General features: G+C 41.5%; 1 protein-coding gene across 3 annotated transcripts in view; it reads left to right on the top strand.

Annotated features, from left to right (window-relative positions):
- Nucleotides 1-21037, top strand: part of FGGY (FGGY carbohydrate kinase domain containing) — a 150780-nt gene that overhangs the window by 122682 nt on the left and 7061 nt on the right. Inside the window, exon 15 of one of the 3 annotated variants that reach the window (XM_082484123.1) lies at nt 3413-3479. The exons of the other annotated variants lie outside the window; for them this stretch is intronic. Coding sequence (XP_082340249.1) covers nt 3413-3469 — 57 coding nt within the window. The 3' untranslated portion in view covers nt 3470-3479. Of the gene's footprint in view, nt 1-3412; nt 3480-21037 lie in introns of those variants that run through there. 3 annotated transcript variants of the gene reach the window in all.

Genomic DNA, 21037 nt, shown 5'->3' on the forward strand with positions numbered 1-21037 from the left:
CTGCTGTAAAGTTTTCAGTAATGTATTTTTTATATAATCTTAGTGTATTCATTTATCTTTAGTTTTTATCCCTGCCCTTATGTATCAAAATATTTCAAAAACATATCCAGTAATGTCAGAACAGATATGTGTATTTTATACGTACATACATACATGTCAGTCTGCATAACCTGCTCCTTCAGTGAAACTAGATCCTTTGAACCAGTCATGTCACAGACTCTTTAATTTAAAGCGTTTGCTCTTTGACTGTTACGATATGTCAGGATGTACCTGCCTCTTTGGTTATGGGAATGGTTTTTGCTTATCATAACCACAGTGCAGGTTCTGTGGGTCTCCCTGGAGTAAATTTTTCCTAAGGGCTTACTGAGACTGTCGGGAGCCGGACTTCACGGCTCCTTGTGCTCCCTTCCCATTTCTGCTTGAATCAAGGAAGTTAATGCCCATACGGGAAGAGAAATAATAAATACAAATTGCTGTCCAGTGCCTCAGCACCGCGCAAGGAGTCTGGTTTCCCAAACGCGACCTCTGCCTTTTTCAGTGCTTCAGCATCTCTTTGTGTAAGGTTTGGTTCCAAGGGTTCTGCTGGTCAGCGGGAGAGTTTCCTTTGGTTCCACTGAGTTACCGGTCAAGCCCATGGGCTTCCCTGGGATATCTCTGAAATGGAAAAGGGGAAAATCGTTTGGAAGCTACTGCTATTATACATCCCACTGGGCTTTCGTAGGAAGTTTCGTTCCCTCTTACTGCCTGTGGTGGTCAGTGGGAGCCGGGTGAGGCCCTGAATCCTATCCAGGGTGCCACAAAATCACTGCAGTGTGAGGAAACCACCCACTAAGTGTTTTGGCTTAGCGTGTGTTCAGATTGTCGTTTAAGAGGTACCACCTATGGCAATATCAGTTGTATCATGCAGCAAATATGTTAGATTTTGTAAAAATATTTTAAAAAGAATTCAGCTACATGGGATCAAGAAACAAGAAACTGAATAAATGTCTTTTGGGGGGCAGGGAGGTGTAAGTGCATATAGATTTGTCTTGCGTTTATTTCTCTAGCGCATCTTCCAAAACAAACTTTTCTTAGAGGTGCTGCTGCAAACATTTAGCACGGTTGCAGTCTTTGCAAATAATAGAGGTTATTACCTGTCCTCTAATAGATGGTTTATGCTTAATTGTGCTTTCCAAAGCTCTTTGTTTGCTCAGTCTAATAGTAAAGGAGAAAATTGTGGGTTTTTTACCAATAACCTCTTTCCTTATGTCTATGGTTGGTTGAAGGGGAATTTTTACTGTATTTGTCCCAGTGACTGGTCACATTTCTCAGAATTACTTTTGGCCATTTCCACTCAGTGTGAAAACCAAAACACTTAAAAGCTATCAGGTTTTCGTAGGTTGGCTGTTCTCCATTTTCTAAAACTCAAGCATCTTGAGGACAGCTTGGAAATAGCACCCAAAGCCAGGATCCCTCAAAATCACTCCTGATAATCTTAGTCTGGTTTTACCATGCTCTGCTAACAAAAGGACCGGCTGCTGAACAGACCCGTAAAACCCACTAGCGCTAAGCAACAGCGGTAGCGCTGCCAGGCTTCTGCCAGGGAATATCACATGGAAGTACGTGTGTGTGCGCTGTACAGTACATGCACAGCGAGCGATGCTTCGGGGAGCTGGTGAGCCTACGGAGCAGGGCTGTTCTTGTGTCTGCAGGTTCAATCCTGATGCTTTGGGGGTGTAACGTGCCTTAGGGGTTCGAGCTGACCTGCTCACACATTCTGTCAATGTAGGGGTTTGGGGCATGGGGCAGCCAGGTCAGAGCACTGCTCCGGCGTGATTTCACTCAGAAAATCCGGACACACAGAAGATCCTCAAAGTCTCCCAGGGCATCACTTTTCAATAGAGGAAGGAAAACATGGGTCATCTAGGGAAGACCCAACTCTATGGTAACCTTATATAGTAATTAGAGTTAGGCTTTATTTAGCTTAACCGTTGAGCTAAATTCCAACCATTGGAATTGGATGGTATTTTCTTAGGGGTAAAATATGTGGCTGTGGTGGTTGCTGTTATTCTCATGCTTCTGTACTATCCTGATGCTTAGTCTCATGGCATTCTGTCCCTGGGATTTGGAAATGGGAAATTATCTGCTTCAGAGGAGGATGGTTTTTCCAAGGACAGGCAGCTTGCTTACCTACGTATTGCTGTATGGTGAACCCAGTCAGAAGTGTACATGAGACAACAGGATTCTTACCCTTCGCTTTCTTGGGCAGTTGGTCATAGTGGCCAGAACACTAAAGAGCTTTTCCTCTATCCATTGGTATCCCTAAATAAGTTTCTTCTCACAAAGAAACAAGCACGAACGCACCTCCTGCCTCCTTTTCCTCTCTATACTACAGCAGGATAATTTGCAGGATGCAGTATTTTATTCTAATTCTTGATTTTCATATCTTTTTATTCATATTTTGAGTAATTTGTGGAGTAAAGTTTTTCATGCTTTCTATTGACCACATCTGTATTAATACCAAAACCTCCTCATTATGCTGAGCCTTTACAAAGAAGCATTGGAAATGAAGGTTATTGCAAAATTTGTAACCATACAGGTTAATTTGCTAGATGCTAGTGTGGTTTTAAAAGCTCAAGCCCCTTGAAGCTGCAATTTCATCTTTAGGTAATTCTATCAAGGAAAGATTTATAACCTCCATCTCTCATGCCTGGTCACCATATGTTGTTGCTTCAAAGAATGTTGACTTCCCTATTTTCCTCTTCATTTACTCTCTCTGTGTTTTTCTCCTCTGTGGTAAAACTGAATTAAAACAATTGGTCTATCCAAAAAGAAAACACAGAACATGCAGTGTGGTGAGTTCTTCCCCATTTCATCTTTTGGTTATTTAGTCTCTAGAATCTCTGGAAAGGGGAGAAAATCTGAATTTCTTCTCTCAATTTGGGTTATCTTTTCATTTGCCCCTACAAACGCTACACCTTTTTTCTTTTAGTGGTTTTCTGGTGTCTCGATTGTTGTGCCTGTGAACCGTAACACCGCCTGGCTGGGTCACGGAAGACAGTGCTGTGTAAAATAGGATGACATAAAGATTTTTGAAATACACGCTGTATTTTTGGGTTTGGGATTTTTGAAATATGTGCTGCATTGAATGAAATAACCTTAACATTGCTGGCTTAGATGGGTCAATTTATTGGTTCTAGCCATTCCTTTCATGCTGAGCAGCAGGACTGTGGTTTTCTATGTGATTGTTTCTGTAGTAAAAATATAGTTTCCGGTTTAGCAAGCCAGCAATTCCTTCTCAGTAAAAATGTTCAATAAATAAATGTCAAAGTTTCCAGTATATCCTCGTTACTCTGCCTCACTTGTATGTAATTGAAAATGGGAAGAAGGTGCTGTTTGATTTGGCAGTCATCCAGCTCTTTTTTTTTTTCAGATAACCTACTCTTTGGGACAAAGCTGTACACCAGGGAACAGGATTATTGCCTTATAAAATCCTGCAGCCCACTGCCTATTCCTTAATTGCATATTAAAGCAATTAATAAAATTACCTGTTTGAAACCAGATTACCAGATTTATTTTGGATTTGCTATCTTAACGTGGGTCATTCTCACTGGTTGATATGGAAGAAAAGAAACTTCATATGGTTTACTATAATACCTTTTACTGGTAACTTTGTAATCGGCTTTCTGTAATCATTATCGGTGTGAAACAATGAGCTAGAAATCAGAGTCTACATGACTACAAGATTTTTTAGGTATAAAATTGACTTTTAAGAGAGGTGCAGTCTTTTCTTTGTTAGTTTTGGTTGTTATGCAAGTTGGTGGTATATCCTGCAAAAAGATAGGGAAAAGTTTTTTCGTTGTTTTTATAACGCGGATTGGTGATATATAAAAATAAGCTGGATTCTATAGAAAGAGGTGTTAGGTAATTACCTAATGTAGATTAGTTGAATTATTTAGCAGCAGTAGCAGCTGAGCAAGTGAAGTACCCCTTAGGTACAATTTGCAGCCCTGGAAGCAGCCCTGGAAGCTATGTGGATCAAGATCACCTGGCTCACCTTCAAGAGAACAGACATAGAAGCCGTACTATGAGGGGGGTATACACTGCAGACAGGGCTTTGAAGTTACGATGGTGCAGGGGAAATGATTCACTTACAACCCTGTACTAAAGGAAGTCGAAAGAGTTTTGTTTGTGCACTGCTTGATTATGCTTAATTTAATGGACATATCCTCTCAGTTGTCTAAGGAAGTTATTGGGTGGTATAGCATAGAGGATAAAATCAAATCACAAAACCCACTGATAACACAGGGTTTGTAAAGATCAGCCAGGAAGAACGTGCGATATTCAGTGTATTTGCCACCTAACAGTGAAAATGTCACAGATTATCATGACAGTAAAGGAGTTCTTCAGTGCAACAGTTAGTCCACAACCTCAGTAATGGACCAACTGGCAAGTGTGAGTAGACAACATTTCATAAGAACACCCATAAGTAGTACTGGGACATAGTCAACATTTCTGCTGACAGAACTGGAGGGGATGAGCCCATTTCCATTTCTGGATCAGGCAGTCTCTGGTGTAATTTTGTTCCGTTTATTTCAATGGATGTGCTTTGGTTGATGATCTGATCCTCTATTCCTCTTCCAAAGCATTACCTGTCAAGTCATGGATTGAAATTAATGCAAGCGTCTTGTTGATTTCCATATTTTCAAAAGCAAGAACCGAGTGAAAGATCAGGGAGGGGATAGGTTTTTCCTTAGAAATGGTAATAACTTGGGAAATCAAAAGAGGAAACAAAATGACTTCTCCCTGTTGAGTTCGGGAATGTTGCCTTCCCTCATCTCATTAAAAATTTAAAGCACTCTTGTTTGTGAGCCGGGTGAATTAGTAATTAAGTGCTATAATCAACTTGTGTAAACATAATATTGAAGGAGAGCGGCAAATTAATCATTTCGTTGGCTTGCCTTACCCAATTAATGCACCTTTTAGTAAAGGCCTTCCTGCCGTGTTTGGATGGTTTTTTTTCTCCTGTTCCCTTAATCGGAGGATTTTGGAAAGGCAGAGGAAGGAGATGGTTGTTGTTAGCCACCATACTGTACATAAGGGGTGTGTTAAGGTGCTGTGGTCTTACCTTCCTTTTCTTCAAAAGTTCCAAATTTGTACATGTACAGTTTGAGCCCAGGCTTTAGTGGAGACCATCCTTGGGCAAGGCTAGGTGACAGCTCTTGCTTTTCGGAGTAGTGTATTGGCTGGGTATGGCCTCTTCATCAAAGGGATTTTTTTTTAAATTCCTTCCTGAATTGTATATGATCAGTCTCAATTGACAGGACGTACTCCATAAAAAAAAAGGCTTTAAATTTCAGCGTATAGCTTACATCTCTACTGTTAGAGACAGTATTCTAACGGTGAAAAGAGCTGAATCTTCACAGTCCATTCATTTGTTGTTCTCTGACTTCTGACTGGCAGCAAGGTTATCAAGGGATGTCATGGACAGTTCATGATCTGGACCCGGCTGCTTGCTGAGGACCAAACTGTTTTCCTTGTAAGCAGCTAAGATGTTCGATGGCTGCGGAGCGTATTTGCAGCTAACCAGTCGTGGACTCAAAGCAGTGACTCGGCAGTAGAACTCTATCCCTTTACCTCTTTCCTTGGTGTTTTGACACTGAAATACATCTTTGCCTAATTGAAAGGTTTTTTTTTTCTCTTGTGTAATAAAGTTAGATTCAATATGGCATGCATGAAACCACCAAGATACTGGCAATGCCTCTGGCTTTTGTATAGAGTCAGCTGCCTTCTTACCAGAAATCTTTAGAGAAATATAGATGAGAGAGAAAAATTAAAAGGCAGTGATTTGATGGCCACTGTCCAGTTCCTTGTGGCCTAGTGTTTATGGTACAAAGAGTGCCTTTTTAGTTAGCATATTTTGGCCTTACTGTCAGAAGACTTTGCAGTAAGGGTAAAAAGCGGATGAATCACAACTACTCTTTTGCCCTGAAGATGATCCTTCTGTATTAAAGCTGCGAAATATAAATGCTCGTCTGTCTCTGCCAGGCACAGAATGAGCTTTCAATCAGTTTGAGAGTGTGATTTTTTTTTCGCTTTTCAAGCCGCAGTAAATACACAGAAGCATTTCTACTTTCTTTCAGCTGACTTCAGTGGACAGTATTTCCATATGGTTGGAAATCCTCTCTTGGTGGGAGTTAAATCACACATACAAGCACCACCACTTAGGGAGTCAAACAGCTGAGATGTGGCTGTAGCTGATAGCATGATGCTTTCACAAAAGTGCTAAGAAAAGTACCCTCTGTCTTGTTGCTGTTTACTGACATGTGATACTGGTTGACATCTGTTGCCCTTCTCATTTGAGGACTGTTTGCTTTACTAACTTTAACATTTCCACATTGCTATGCCGTTGAAGTGCAGATACACAAATCTCCTTGAAGTCCCCAAGGTCCTTTTATGAGAAGCAGAGCTGCCATCATTTGATATCATCCTGCTGGCTGCCTTTTATATTGGAGTTGAGAGAAATAACTCTGTTGCTGTTAAATGTTCTTGGTGGAGTGCAATGTCTAATGCTATATGTTGTCATACATTTGATGTATTATCAGATCAGTACATGCTGTACAGTAGTGTTTGGTTCATTGTGACATTAGGTGATTTGTAGTCATTTTATATCACTTGAAATTATTACAGGTAAAAACTTGTCTAAGAAAATGTCAAAGTTTGTTGTAGCAGGTCATATAGCTACTGAAATGACAGATGATCTTAGTCCATATTCATAATGCAAAAAATGCAAAATTCTCAGTTAATGTAAATCAGTATTGCTCCAGGATTTCAGAGGAGTGACACCAGTTTACTCCAGTGCCCTGATCCAATCAAGCACTTAGGTACATCATCTAACTTTCAAGTAGGCAAGAAGCTCAGCTGAAGATAAGCAGGACTGCCTGTGTGCTGAAATGCTTTACTGGATCAGAGCCCAAACAGGAATCACTGGTGGATGACACATCTTGAAATGATAAAGGCTATTACAGCTCTTGCAATCGCTTCACATTATTTCCCGTTCAGAAACAAGCTATGGATGCTATAGGTAATAGGATACAAAGGCAGTGTCTTTTGTTAAGTGCTGTCCTTTTGTGGAAACTTAGCATGCTCCATTTTAAATGTCATCCAGTACGCAAATGTTCAGATTCGGAATTTCTCAGTAACTCTTCAATGACAAGGAAAGGCAGCTGCAGTAAGTCAGGGTAATATATTGGCTATAACAGAACTACCCATTTACATTAGCCAAGTATGTGGCACAAGTACTAAAGTTGGAAGCAACAATCTCAGAAATCCAACACTTAAAGATCTGGCCGTATTATTTTTCTAAAAGTAGGTGGTTTAATGAAATACCGCACTAATGAAATGAAACGAAACATGGCCTTTTATTTGGGCATCGGTTGAAGGAGATGGGGCACTGTGTGTTGGGATATCAATGTGACTTACTTGCTTATTAGTTCTGTCTGAGAGTGGTGATAAAGATTTTATTACTGATTTTTTTACATTTATGAGGATGGACTGAAAAGGACATAAAGACCTCTTAGATGCTCAAATGACCAAAGAAATCTATTTAGTCCTCTGTCTTTGTGCTGAAGGAGCAGTCGGCTTTGCGCATTGGCATGGCTCCATTGACTTCACCTGAGTTCTGTATCGTGCATGCACATACCCGATTACCATATTAGAAGCAACCATAGGTATGCACATACAGTCTTTTCTGTCTGTAGGCTCAATGTGTAGATTGTCGTGCCTTTTAGCTTTTAATAAACTCACATCAGCTGATGTTGGCAATGAATAAGATTTAGTGTTTTGTTAATCTGCAGAAGTTGAGACTCTTACTAAACCAATGGTATTCTTCTCATCTGTCAGAAGCCCAGAACCTGGCAAGCAGGAGGAAATATGCTGCCTAGAATAGTTCAGGTTCTGCTGCTGCATATTTTTCTAACAAACCATGAAATGACCATGGTGGAGTTTGTCTAAGGAAGATATACAATTAGTTGATTTTTTTCAAGCAGACTGAGACTAAGATAAGCTTGTAGAAGTTTAATAAAATCACAACCTCGCAGTTTTTCTAGCTTCCTGGCCCTGTCTTTTCTTGAGGAAAACCATAAATATGAGGAAACCATAAATGTGTCTTTATAGCAGATAGATATTTTTTTAAATGTACTGTGATCCATCTCCTTTCTATTTTAAGGACAGATTTTACCCACATATTCAGAGACATAGCTGAAGTCATTTGGACCTTGGAGTTGCCTTCTGCCCAGGCCATTTAAGCAGGGAAATGTGTGATAGCAATATTTTATCGAAAGGATGAGTACAAAGGAGGATACCATGGTCTTTTGTAACTGTCAGTAGCCAGTAAGGTCCTTTTCAGAGTGTGTCTTGCTTAAATGATGTTTGGGATGTCAAACAAGCTAAAGTCTCTCTGCCCTCACCTCTTCAATAGCTGAGCAGAACAACCTTCAAGTTATGCACTGGAGAATTGGAAACTCAATCTGGCTACATTGTGAGATTAATTTTCCATCTGGGATTTGCACTCTTGCTATGTCAGCACAGGGGATCAGACTGTTCTGTGGCAAAGCACAAGCATGTAGAGTCACAGCACTAGCTGTCTGAAATGCTTGAGGGTTTTTCCCAATAAATTTTTTGAAGGACATTATGATCTCTTAGTCATGGGATTTGATGCCAGTAGTTCATACCACCAGGACATACATTTGCCACCCTATATTTGAGGAAGTTTTACAACTTACATGTACTTTGTTGTCCTTTCTCCTGAAGATGTCTAGAAGGGTTTGTTTCTCAAAATTTGCCCTAGCTGTATCGTTTAACAAGACAGTTTACTGTCTAGGCATTTCCAACGCATTTCATTTTATTGCGGGTAACAGTAAAGACATTTTTCTTTGTTCCCTTTCATATACTAATGGATCTGAAATGGTAAAGGAGAGATCCTGTAACCTGTATTAGTTTTATTAGCATACTGGCTTTCCTCATCCTCAGAATTGAAATCCAATTCTCCTTCTCCTTTCTTTGTTCAGCTCAGTCATAGGTTCTTGTTTCCTTCGTTCCTTAGATATAGCCGTGTAAAACCATTCCCACCCCTTGCTTGCTTTCTTGTTTTGAAGCAACTTTTCACATCCGCTGTGCTTAGCCATTTCTGAGGCACAGTTTGATACTAGAAATTGGACAGTGACATATAGAGAGAATCCATATGAAATTGCTTCATGGCTCCGTTTTGGTTTTGTTGGGACAAGTGTTCACGTAATGATTAGCAAGACCATAATTGTCACTCTTGAGGGAAATCTAGGCAGAAAGGCTAACCACCAAGTGGGTACAGAAAAGCATAAGTTGCAGATTTTTGCACAAAGATACACTTCCAAATGAGGGTTGAAAAACACTAGAAGGACACCACTAAGGAGAACTGCTGTGCCCATACCTTGCTGTGCCTTATAAGCATGTTTAAGCAGCAAAAGTGAGTTGGATTGTCAACTTTCACAAGTGGGATTTTCAGCTAAGGATGATTTCTAGGGGATGTACTCAATGCGTAATACTCCTCGGGGCTGCATTCACCACAGCGTTACTAACCTTCAGTACATAGATACATTTTGACCCATGTAGGGCCTGTTTATGTGAGCACCTGCTATAAGTTTTTCTTTTCTGCACAGCTTCCAGATAGTCCTTTACCAGGTAGAAATTTTAGGGAGGTGTGTGAGCGTGGAAGCTCTGATGGGAACACATTGTTTTGCCCAGGAACAGTGTAAAGTGATGTGGCAACACACTCCTCGCTAAGCAGAGTGAGGACTGATTAGATCTCACCGTGTCACTTCTTTTGGAGCTCTGGAAGCACAGGGGACCCTCCAAGGGTAAACACTCTGGAAAATAAAGCAGTTTGTAATCAGTATTTTCTCCTGTGAAGAATCTCTCCACAAGAAGAGTGTGTGGAGGGCTGTACCGTAACCAACCTCTCCCTCCCAGAACGTGGGGTGGAGGATGATAATGTGTTGCTTTTGAAAGGTCCCTTCATTGTCCAGCCCTGTAGCTCAGCACTGAGTTAAACACCTTGCATATAGTCAGCAAAATATTGCTGAGTTTAGCAGCCTTGTGTCAGACTCTTTCTGCTTTCAAAATGGCTGGTTCGACTTGATTTTTGCCTAATTTTCCCAGATCACTGTCTTCCTATCTGTTGTTGTGAAATTACTCATTTCTGTTAACTTTAAGTAGTTTAGGTATTGAATCCTGTATCTTTAGACTAGGCAGAGGGAAGCAGTGCTCAAGTGTCTTGCAGCAGCTAAATTGGATACGTGTTAGCCCCTGGGTTGGAAGCTGGCACTTAGCTTAGGTGAAAGAGATGAGTAATGGCCCTAAAGATGCTAAGCTGTTTGAAGCTCTTCTGATAAATGGGGTCTTTTTGTGATGAGCTATCCTCGCTTTCTTTGACTGGTTGGTGTAAAAGCTTTGTATATACAAGCACATTACTCATTATTTACTGGTCGTGGTTGTAAGGTTGTTTAATTTTGCAATAGTCCCATCTAAGGGATGATTCTTGCATTGCATGAAAGAGAGACTAAGCAAGCTTTGCTTGTAATTTGCTTTGTATATCTTTGCCCCTGTGGAAACACTGGATAGCCAGCACATTTGCTACAAGACACAAAATGCCAAACTTGTGGCTTTCTGGATGTGGAAGTTCTACTCATCCCAGAGGAGAACCAGGCATGGAAAGAGAAAAAAAAAAACATGAGAAAGAAGACAGGTGTGGCAGAGAATGGGGCTTTTCTTTTTTGGCACTGAATCCCTGATATCCCTACCATCTCCCTCTCCTACTCCCACTCTGATGTTGTTTATTTTTTCCTATTGTATTCTTGCCGCCTTCTTGTTCGTGCCTCTCTTGTGTTTAATTTTTTTCACTTTTTCTTTTTTTGTCATCTGTTGGTTCACCTTCTCCTCTCCTCTCCTCTCCTCTCCTCTCCTCTCCTCTCCTCTCCTCTCCTCTCCTCTCCTCTCCTCTCCTCTCCTCTCCTCTCCTCATTTTATTCCTCTTCTTTTGTTCTCTCTCTCTCTTTCCCTGCTCTTTCCATATCAGTCCCTTACCCGTGTCCTCACGTGATAAAAGGCATTCAGTGCTGATTCTTTAGGTCCACTCCTGAGGCTTGTAGGACTTCAGTAAAGCGTTGTGGTGTATCCTCTGTTTTATGGGTACAGCATAGCCACACAGCACTGATTGGGCTGTGCCAGTGTTCTTGGACTGGAAGAGGGAAGATTTATGATGGTATTGATCACACTGCTAAAGTAAACTGCCCTCCCCCAGCCAAAGGAATATGAGTTTGTAAATACCAACTTTTTATAAACAAAATGAAGGACACTGGCTAAGGAAGGCAGCTGCCTAGGTTAGCTGTTCAAGGTCTGAAAATGGCAAGTCTTTAAAAGCAAAGAGCCAGAAGAAGTCATTTATATTAAAACAAACTCTGTCATGAGTCATTTGACTTCTTTTTCTCTTACACACATAGTTTATGTCTCAGGCCTTCTAAGGCCTGAGTAACATCTGATACTCTTTAGGCTGAGCCGGCTCTAATAGGAGTAGGATCCTGCTTCCAGTTACAGTGTACCACTTAGAAGTCTATTTAATTTGAGTCTTGTGTTTAAAGGCTGTAACTATTACTTATTTGTCATTTTTATGGTAATAGAAAAGTTTGTTTGTCTGTGATTCAGTCCCAGCCATGCTGTTGAATCGGTCTGTGCCCTCAGCAACAGCAGAGAAAAAGTGGCCTGAGAGGGGCTTTGACTTCTTGTGTTATTCATGTTCCTCATGCGGCTTCAGTCGTGCAGGTCAGCAGGCACGGGGCGGGATGGAGGTCGCTTGCCATCCCTCCCAACCACTGTCTCATTCTAACGTCAGCAAAGCCTTGCTGCACGTTTCTCACACAGTTTGCATAAGAGCTGCATGTGACTTTTCATCCCTTCTACTTTAAAAGAGCCCCCACCAAAGCGTACACTGTCTGAGAATACAGCTTTGCCTTTTTTGCTGTTTTTCTTTTTTTGGTCTTCTCCCTTTCCTTCGTCTCCTCCCTCCTGCTCCCAGGTTTTTCTTTCAGTATTTTTGCTTCAGGTGCAAAAATAGTTGATTGCCGCTAGAAGATATGAAAGGTGTATGAATACTTCGAGTCTTGGTAACTGCTTGTGCCAAGGTCTATACAGGCCTGAAAGGGGAAAGTGAAACACAGACAAAGGTCAGAAAAACTTTGTCCCACTCCAAAGCTTACAGGGCAAGCATTCAGATGCCCCAGCCAGCTTCCCTGGGCAAGGATAAACCTCAGGGCCCGCTGCTAGAAGTGACTGCACCTTAATTAAGCAGCATGACTCTTGTTCCCCCTAGTGGCTAATTACACAAGATCTTTTTCACGCGAGCGTTTCATTTAGCTGCCTTTGAACTTCCCTGGCTAATTTTCCTCCCACCCACATTTTTTGCTGTGTTTTTTAGCTTTCTCAGTTTCTCTGAATGATGGCATTTGCCATTCTTCCTGAAGTTAGGCAGGAAAACGTGCTACGGGTAGACAATACCTTAGATCTGCAACAGAGCAGTAGGGTTTAGGGTCGGAGAGGTTTTTGCACCTCTTCCACCCGTGCACACTGGATTTTTTTCTGCAGCGTTAGCAGTAAGGGTTAAGGAAGAAGGGCTTTTCTTTGTTTATCAGTATCCCTGTTTGTATTGTAACTCCTTAAGTATGAACAGATACCAGTGTCCAGAAATGTTAGACACCTCAAATCAGCAGGCTTGTTTAATGTCCTTGAGATTAGAACTGAATTGCCTGGCTTTAGGGATCAAACAAAGACCACGTAAAATGTAGTGTAGTATTTCTTAGTGACGGGGGGGGGGGGGGGGGGGGGAAGCTGTATTTGCCAATGTAGTTCTTATTCGCTGTCTGATAATGGGAGATACTGCATATATTGGGTGAAACTCATCAGCTGTACTAGTTCAAAACTAACGTAAACCGCCGTAATATCAAGTTCTTCTGAGTTTACCTCAGTATAAATAAAAGCAGAATTTTGCAATGAGGAAACAGCGTACGTTACCTAACTTGAGCGTCTGGGTTCCATGGGTTTTATTCCCAGCTTTGCCACTGACTCTGTCTGTGACTGTGGGCAAGTTGTTTAACTTTGTTCTTCATCCAACTGATTTGTGAAGCAGATCTAGTGCTGTTTAAGTTCCTCATGGGCTGGTTTTATAATTATATTAAAGGTGTTAGTATGAAAAGTGCACAGAAAACCTATGGTGATGCTAATGGTGTTACGCCAGTGGATTAAAATAAGTAAGAACAGAAAGGCCGGTAGACTGACAACTCAGTTGCACATAATTGGAACTTCTTTTCACTTCTGAACGGGAAAACAGAATCTTACTTTAGAAACACAAGCCGTTTATTATGCATGGTAATTTTCATTGCTATATATATAACATGAAAGGTGGCCTATGTAGTATGACGTGAATACGACCCTGAAGTTTATAGCAATTTTTAATACCTATAGCATTCGTGACTTTTAAAAGTTTTGTTATACATTTACAATAAAATGCACTCCTTATGCAGAATTCTTGTTTTTAGAAAATATTTGGGCAGGAATGGGACACCACATCCTTTAAAGCACAAATTCACTCCTGGGTTCTATTGGCAATTCCTTAGGAACAACAAAGGCTGATTCAAGGTCAGCATTTTCCTTCACAGGCTTGTAGCTTTAGACATCCAGTGCTGTATCTAACATGTAACTGAGAGACTGGCTGCTCTTTTTGCTCAAGTATGGAGCCTTCTAAACTGCAGGTGAAGATATTTGCTGCAGACTTTCGACTGCAGTGGGATCAGGATTAGCAGAAACAACAGATGCATCTTGCATTGCTGAGCATTTTTCGATTTGCATCTGAAACTCGTTTGTGACAGGTCAGTAACCCAATGAATGTAATGTAAAACATACAGCGGGATAAGACCTCCTTGTTATAACTGTATCCTTTTTCTTGCATGTCTGGGTTGTATTTTTTTTAATTAAGTTACTGACTTGTAGAATGGCCCACATTCCTTCTTGTCCTGTAAAAATGAAATGACTGACAGCTTTTCAGTTGCATGTGCTCCTACCATTTGTTGGAAGAGGAGGGGGCAGGATGGGATCCTACTAAATTTTTGATGTATTATATATAGAGAAAAGATTGTTGAGCATGAGAAAATCGCTTCTTATTGAGCGGTTTAGGTAGACCTGTTACTGATCCAGTCTGATTTTATATAGATCTTCACAAATTATTCTCATACCAATAACCAAGCCAGAGCAGAACAATGGGTAAGTGTGTTTAGAAAAGTTGTACAGTAAAATTAAGACTTTCGTCAGATAAAAGTAATTTAATTTCCATCCCCTCAATCTAGACTTGTCACAGCCAAAGAAATACCTTTGAACAAAAACTAGCTTTTTTTAAAAAAAATGCCGTATTAAGCAATTTCCAAAGTACAAAATTGCTGCTAATGGAAAAGCGACACAAATCTGGGATTTTGAGCAAGTGGAGTATTCGTGCAAGTAATTAGCCTGTACAAAAGGAGCATTCATCTTGAAATGACAGATAAGCGCTAAGGACAGGATTGAAAACTGTAAATATGTTAGCACTTTAAGCAAGAGCACAGCTTCAGCACTTGTTAGACTCATCAGCTGCTGTAAACAATATGGATCTTTGAAACGATCTCTGCTGAGATCTCGGCACATTAGATAATGATATAGTTGTTCATTTTTGCTTCTTCTGTTTTGTTTTTTCTTTCAGAAAGTACTTTCCGCAAAGAATAGGCTTGTGCTGCTGCCAGCACACACACTTATCTTTCTCCATGAGCAGACCCAGCAAAGGCTGTAGAGTCGCTGTGGGGAGCAGAGAACAAGCCTGCAGAGCTGGGCTCTGCCTTTCCTGATTTGTACACGAGTGAGGAACAGTATGTGCAGCTGCAGTACAGCTTTCCTCTCATGGCTGTGCCTCTACCCAAGGCTAGGGAAGGCTCTTTGAGGTCATCCAGGCTCAGTTCACAGTTAGGATGCTTCTTCAAGTACGATTTTAAAAGGCAGACTGTTCAGGTGGTGGTGGTAGCAGTTTCTCTTTTGTAGCTTTGCAAGGGGTTAACAGTGACTGAGCTGGAACAATGGAGGGTCTCATGTTGTGAAAACCGCATACAATAGAAATTAATTTGAAACCAATAAATCCACTTTGCAAAGGACGCTATAAAAAGCTCGCATACCACGATAACTCACAAACACTCACTGACCTCGCTGAGGTTCTGATCGGTGACCTACAAGTGAAAAGCTCCATGAGCCATTTGAGTCTCTGCTATTCATGTGTTCTCTCCGCTTGCTGTCTTTAAATAAAAGCACAGATCCTCAGCAGCAGGAATTGGCTCAATTCTTAGGATCAGCTGAATCGTGGAGCACAAAGTGGTTTTTCTTCAGTTGTGCCCCACACTGGCTAGATTGCCCTCTAAGTGTTTGATATTAATCTAGTGGTGCTATTGACTCCCATAGAATATAAGAGAAACTGAGGTGCAGGAGGATTGCGTGACTTGTCCAAGATTAAATTTCAGGAGCCCATGTATCCGACTGCCCTCCTTACAGTCACAGAAGTTGTGCTGAGAAGAGTTTTCCCCCATAAGCGCTTCAGGAGCAGTGGTTTAGAAATTTCTCCTTAAAGTAAACAAAGGGGCAAGGTTTGCTTGGAAATGGGAGCCACAAGGTGCCACTCACTGGGGCCTTCTTAGAAAATGGGAAATAGGATAGGACAGCAAAGTAAAAGTAGAAATGGTGACCGGCTGGGTGTTGTAAGGTGAGAACATCCCTCTGGAGGGATTCGATGCTCTTCACCTTCCCTTGCGATAAGAAGGACAGCTTATAAACAAGCTCACCAACCCTCCCACCCAGCCAGAATTTGGAGGTGGGAAGGTGGAGACTGTCGAGTGTGCTCTTCTCTGCAAGAAATAAATTTTAAAGATAATCCCTGGGGCAGGACGGTGCTATATTAGATCTCGGGCTGTGAGCCAGCCAAACTCTGCTACCACTTCATGACTCACTCACATGCTAACAGCGCTTTTAATTCTAACTGGTGTGTTTTCAGACAGAACCAGCTATTGTTTTGGGCACAGTCAATTATAAAATGTGCTCTTTTTCTATTTGCCAAATGAATACAAATGCTTTCTTAGAAGGGCTCCTAACAAAAAAGATGCTTTAGATACCTTTAAAAATTCCTGCTGGCAATGCTGGGTGGCAGGTTTAGATTTGCTCATTAAAAGAGGTTATGTAATATTACTCTAATAAAAGGCTCTTTTATGGCTCTGGGGCAGGTGGGGATTAATAGCCCTTGGTTTTGGTTTTGTACAGAAAAATGTCAGGCCTGACAGATAGCTAGAGTAGTGATGAGGGTAACTTTTGACATTTACCAACAAGAATAGTTTCTTCCCAATGAATTTGTGTAAATTGGTGCCTACATGTTTTTCTATGCACTACACGGAGAGCTTGTGCCTATAAAGAGGTTCCTACTTAGAGAGAAGTTTTAATACTAAAGAAAACTGTATTTACTATTTCCCAATGGTCTCCAAGAGATATGAGCCAAATTTTTTAGGAGCAAGGGGAGCAGAACACCTATTATGATGTGACTATAACAAGTTTCCTCATATAAATCTCTCTGAATTCTATGTCCACAGGAATCCCGCAGTTCAGATTGGGATTCTCCCTTGCTGCTGTTAGAGCACATTTGGCAACAGACTGGCTGTCCCATCCATCAGACCAGGCTTCCCAGGTTGTTAAGGAATTGTGAGCTTTCTAAAATTTCGTAGCGATAAGTGTCCAGCATTTAAAGTGCTTTTTAGGAACGGCACTCTTCTTAAAGGACAGTTTTAATGGCAGAAGAGCAAATGAGAGCAGTAGCTTCTCATCCTTGGCTGACGCTGATTTTCAGACCTAGAGAAGAGAGGGTGCCCTGTTTTAAACAAAATGGGACAGTATCATCAGCTGATCAGTGAGCCGTGCTTCAGCTCCCACTCAGTTTAGTCCCTTGTAGTCTCTAATTTGGGAAAGAAAAAGACTTTCTGGAAGAGTGTGCTAGAAAAGGTTGCTAACTCCTTGTCTGTAGCAATCATGGCAAGGAAGCTAAATGCCCTCTGCCATAGACAGCTATCTTCTCTGTACTGTGCTTCCCAAGGAGAAATGGCTGTGCCGTCCGGTTTTTAAACTCTTAACAGATTTCTCATTCCTTCTAGGTTTTACTCTCTGCCTGCTGCACATTTGATATCTATAAAACATCGGTTTTCTCTTAAGTGATTTTTAAATTTTTGTTGGAGATAGGATGTCTGTAAAATTACCAGAAAGGCTCTCTTCATAGTTTAATGCAGTTTTACTCTCTGTTTTAACATCTCAAACTTCTACTGGTTTACAGTAGTGAAATACTTTTTTTTTTTTTAAAGGTCTCGTGTTTTTATGAGCCCCTGTCCAGGGTAATTTCCCAAATGCAGTCCAGATTGGGTAAAATGTAAGCATATTTCTGATGTATAGTTTTTTTTATAGTAAACCACACATCAGATTAACTAGATAAAAAATAATCCCAAATCAAAACTCACAGCAGGGATTTCCCTCATTAACCTCAGGTAGACACTGGAGCATGGCAAAGAATATATTTGAAAGATGAGGGGAAACGGCAAGTCTCCATAGTCAGTGTTGGAAATAGGGAAAGAATAATTAGGTGGAGAAGAGTGAAATGTTGCAAATAATATAATTTTCTTGCTGGAGTAACCCTAAAGGAAAGTGTAGGCAGAAGCTGCTTTTATGACAAAATCCCAGCTAGATACCCCCAAAATGCTAAAACCCACCGAGTGAGGAAGTGAACGGAGAGACGTGTGCAGATTAATTAGATTGAAAAAATGTTTTGACAGCATAAGTGAACATATGGAAAGAATTGAGAGAACCCGATCCAGTTCCCCATGTGTAAATGATGCCTTAGCCATAGCTCATAAAGCAAATACAGATGCAAAAAAAAGGGGAAAAAAGCCCCCTTTCCTATCCCCTCCCCCCCAGTAAACCCCAGTCCATTGCCAGATGGCAAATAAAAGTTTGAACTCAATGACTAAATGCAAGGAAAGCTGTATGTTCAGCGTGGATGTGAAAAGAAATCAGCTGAATAAATCTGAATTTTGCACTTAAAGGAAGTGGTGTGGTTCAACTAAATGTGTCAAGTACACAGCTGAGTGTCAGGATATCCTGTGCGGATGCAACTTCTCTGTTTTACCCTCCCCTGTCCAAATGACTCCTTCTGCTTTCTGTCCAGCTCATTTCTTTTGTTGTGCACAAGTTAGTGTGGAAGAACACACCTGCCCTGCCTGCCCCGAAGGTTTTGCCATCTAAAATTGAGGGTACATTAGGACAGATACTGCAAGCAAAGGGTGCGAAAGGAGCCAGAGAAGTGAAGTAACCTGGTCCGGGTTGTGCAGAAGAGCAGCACTCCCAAACTTAGTTTACTCCATCGCCAGCAGCGATGAGTATGGAGAAGGCTGCTTTAGCTTATAGCTATAGTGCAGTGCTCTGCATTGGGACGTGATGTAGGAATCTGCTCTCTTGACTCCCAGGTGAGCTTGCTTTCTGTTAAACACAGCTGCCTGTCAGCATGTTTCCAAGCCTAAAAAGTGGGTTAAATTAATCTATTTTAATGTGGTTTATACGGACAAACCTTCTTAGTCTATTGTAACAGCGATGCTGTGTGTGGTTAAGAAATTTATTCCACCTCAGAAGGGGGTAAAGGAAATGTACCATCCGTCCCAGTTGGGGGTGTAGTCAGGGAGGTGTAGCTCCCCTTTGGTAACGAAGCTGCCATCCATGGCATTGCCACCCGCAGTGGGGGACCAGTGAGGAGGCAGAGTGGCCCCAGGTTGTGGAAAGCAGCCTGGTGGGCGGGCTGGGCAGACCTCTGGGCTGCTATGATTGCATCTTATCAGTATTTGTGCTAGCCGTATTTCAAACTATCCTGAATCTTCATACACAGACTTTGTGAAGTGGACATACGCTTCATGAATAATCTATACAAACTCATGTCAGGGTAAGTGCGGCTAAACCATGCCCCAGCTCCTGTGCAGACTGCTTAGATGTTGCCCACAGACTGTTGATTCATGGCACCCAGTGCCAGCAATCTGTGAAACTGAAACAGGAGCTAAACACTTGGGCTCTTTCCATTGCCCGGGTAAGCTGAAACCCCTGCTAAGCTGTCAAGTTTGCATCCAGGCAGCTTTGGGCACTAAGAGGTGCCAGCAGTAGAGCCTTCACAAAGCAAACTGCTTAATTATTTGATAGTCAAAGGCAACTCGGGGGAGTACAGAGTCAAATCAACAACAAAACAACCTATATTTAGTAGCAGTGTGGCTGGAGCTTAGACCCAAACATAGTTTCCAGCTGATAGATGATGTGGCAATCAGAGCTGACCCTCATCCCATTCTAAATTTGGTCTGCGGAATAAGTAATTAATATCACCGCTAGCACGACAAGCCACCCTTTACAGCAGCTGCATTGCCACTGCTGCTCCTGTTATGGCTTTGGCTGTCAGCTGGCCAGCTTGGCTGAAGCTCAAGCTGTGCGCGACACTGAGCCGTGGTGGCCACAGCCTGTCTTGACACTCAGTGTAGTCACTGAAGCAGAGTAAAAGTAGGGGCTCTGGAAGTAGAAGTGGTACTGTGGCCTTATCTACACTTGTCTCTACTGTTACGTGATCTCTTTTCCATTTGTTCTTGTCTCTGATGCTAAGAAGTGAAAGCTACGGTACAGGACAGGTCGAGTGAGACGTACTTTAATGAGGCGTGAAGGGCTGCAGTAGGACTGGGAGCTTCGTGTACCACCCACAGTACAAAATTAGGGACAAACCTAGAGTTTACGAACTCTGTGTACAAGCCAAACCCAACCTGGGGGAAAACAATGGGTGCAGCCTAGTTCAGAGAGAGGTAACTGAAAATTAAAAGAGTAAATTACATGTCCCGGGTAACTCGGGGAATCTGTTGCAAACTTTCTGCATCCTGATTCAGTGCCTGAACCAGCAAACTACCTTGTCACAGTACTGAGGTGTCCATGGCCCATCCAGTTGGCCTTGTCAACTGAAGTTGGATGGGTTAGAGGTAGAATAATGTTGGGCTGCTTCTAAGCTGCCCGCCTGATTCCCCTCCACCGCAGTAACAGTCTTCAACAAATACATAAAATATTCCCTGAGGAGGGGCCAGTGCTGTTGTCGAACGTATGAACAGTGAGATTCAAAAGGCCAGTAACTTCTCCTTGAACTCAAGTCCTAAGCTGGTGTCCTGCTTGCTGGACCTCCGTCCCTCCATTCTCTTCTTCTCCCTCCTTCTCTGTAGTCTCACTCACAGGCACAGACAGACAGAAACACTCTCTCTCTGAGGTTTGATATGAACACAGAAATCGTATGTTGGAACAGAGCAAAAGGAAAATACAAGCTTGTGTGAAATTTTCCACCTTTTCACTAAATGAATGAAAGCCAAATTTTCACACTTTGGTCTTAGGTGTGAAATTTTTGCTCAGCTCTAATATTTATCCATAATGTGTTTTAAAACTTGGCTCATTCCATTCAGAATACCACAGAGAATTGAGTTACAGATTTTGGGCTTTGTGCATGCTGCCAAGATCTGCCCCTATAACTCAAACAAATTTAAGGGGGGGAAAAAAAACACTAGAAAAATATTGTATATGGTCCATCACATGCTTTCTTCATGCAGTCATATACCACTAAAAAGTAATGTTCTGCTAGGGCTCTGTTACATAAATACATTTGTGTAACTCCTATAAGCATAGATAAGATGAGTTTTGCATCTCCAGGCTATTGAGTAAGCAATCCCTAAATAAAAGCCTATAAGAAAATAGCAGCCTTGCTTACAATTCTTAGAAAAGTTAAAAAAAAGTATTTATTGAACATCAGCATTTCAAGAAATCTATTTATTCCCCTCAAATCCAAATATATCCATGACTGGACTTCTTAAAATGATGTTAGTTA

Source organism: Vanellus vanellus, assembly GCF_965231255.1.
Source record: "Vanellus vanellus genome assembly, chromosome: 5".
NCBI lineage: Eukaryota > Metazoa > Chordata > Aves > Charadriiformes > Charadriidae > Vanellus > Vanellus vanellus.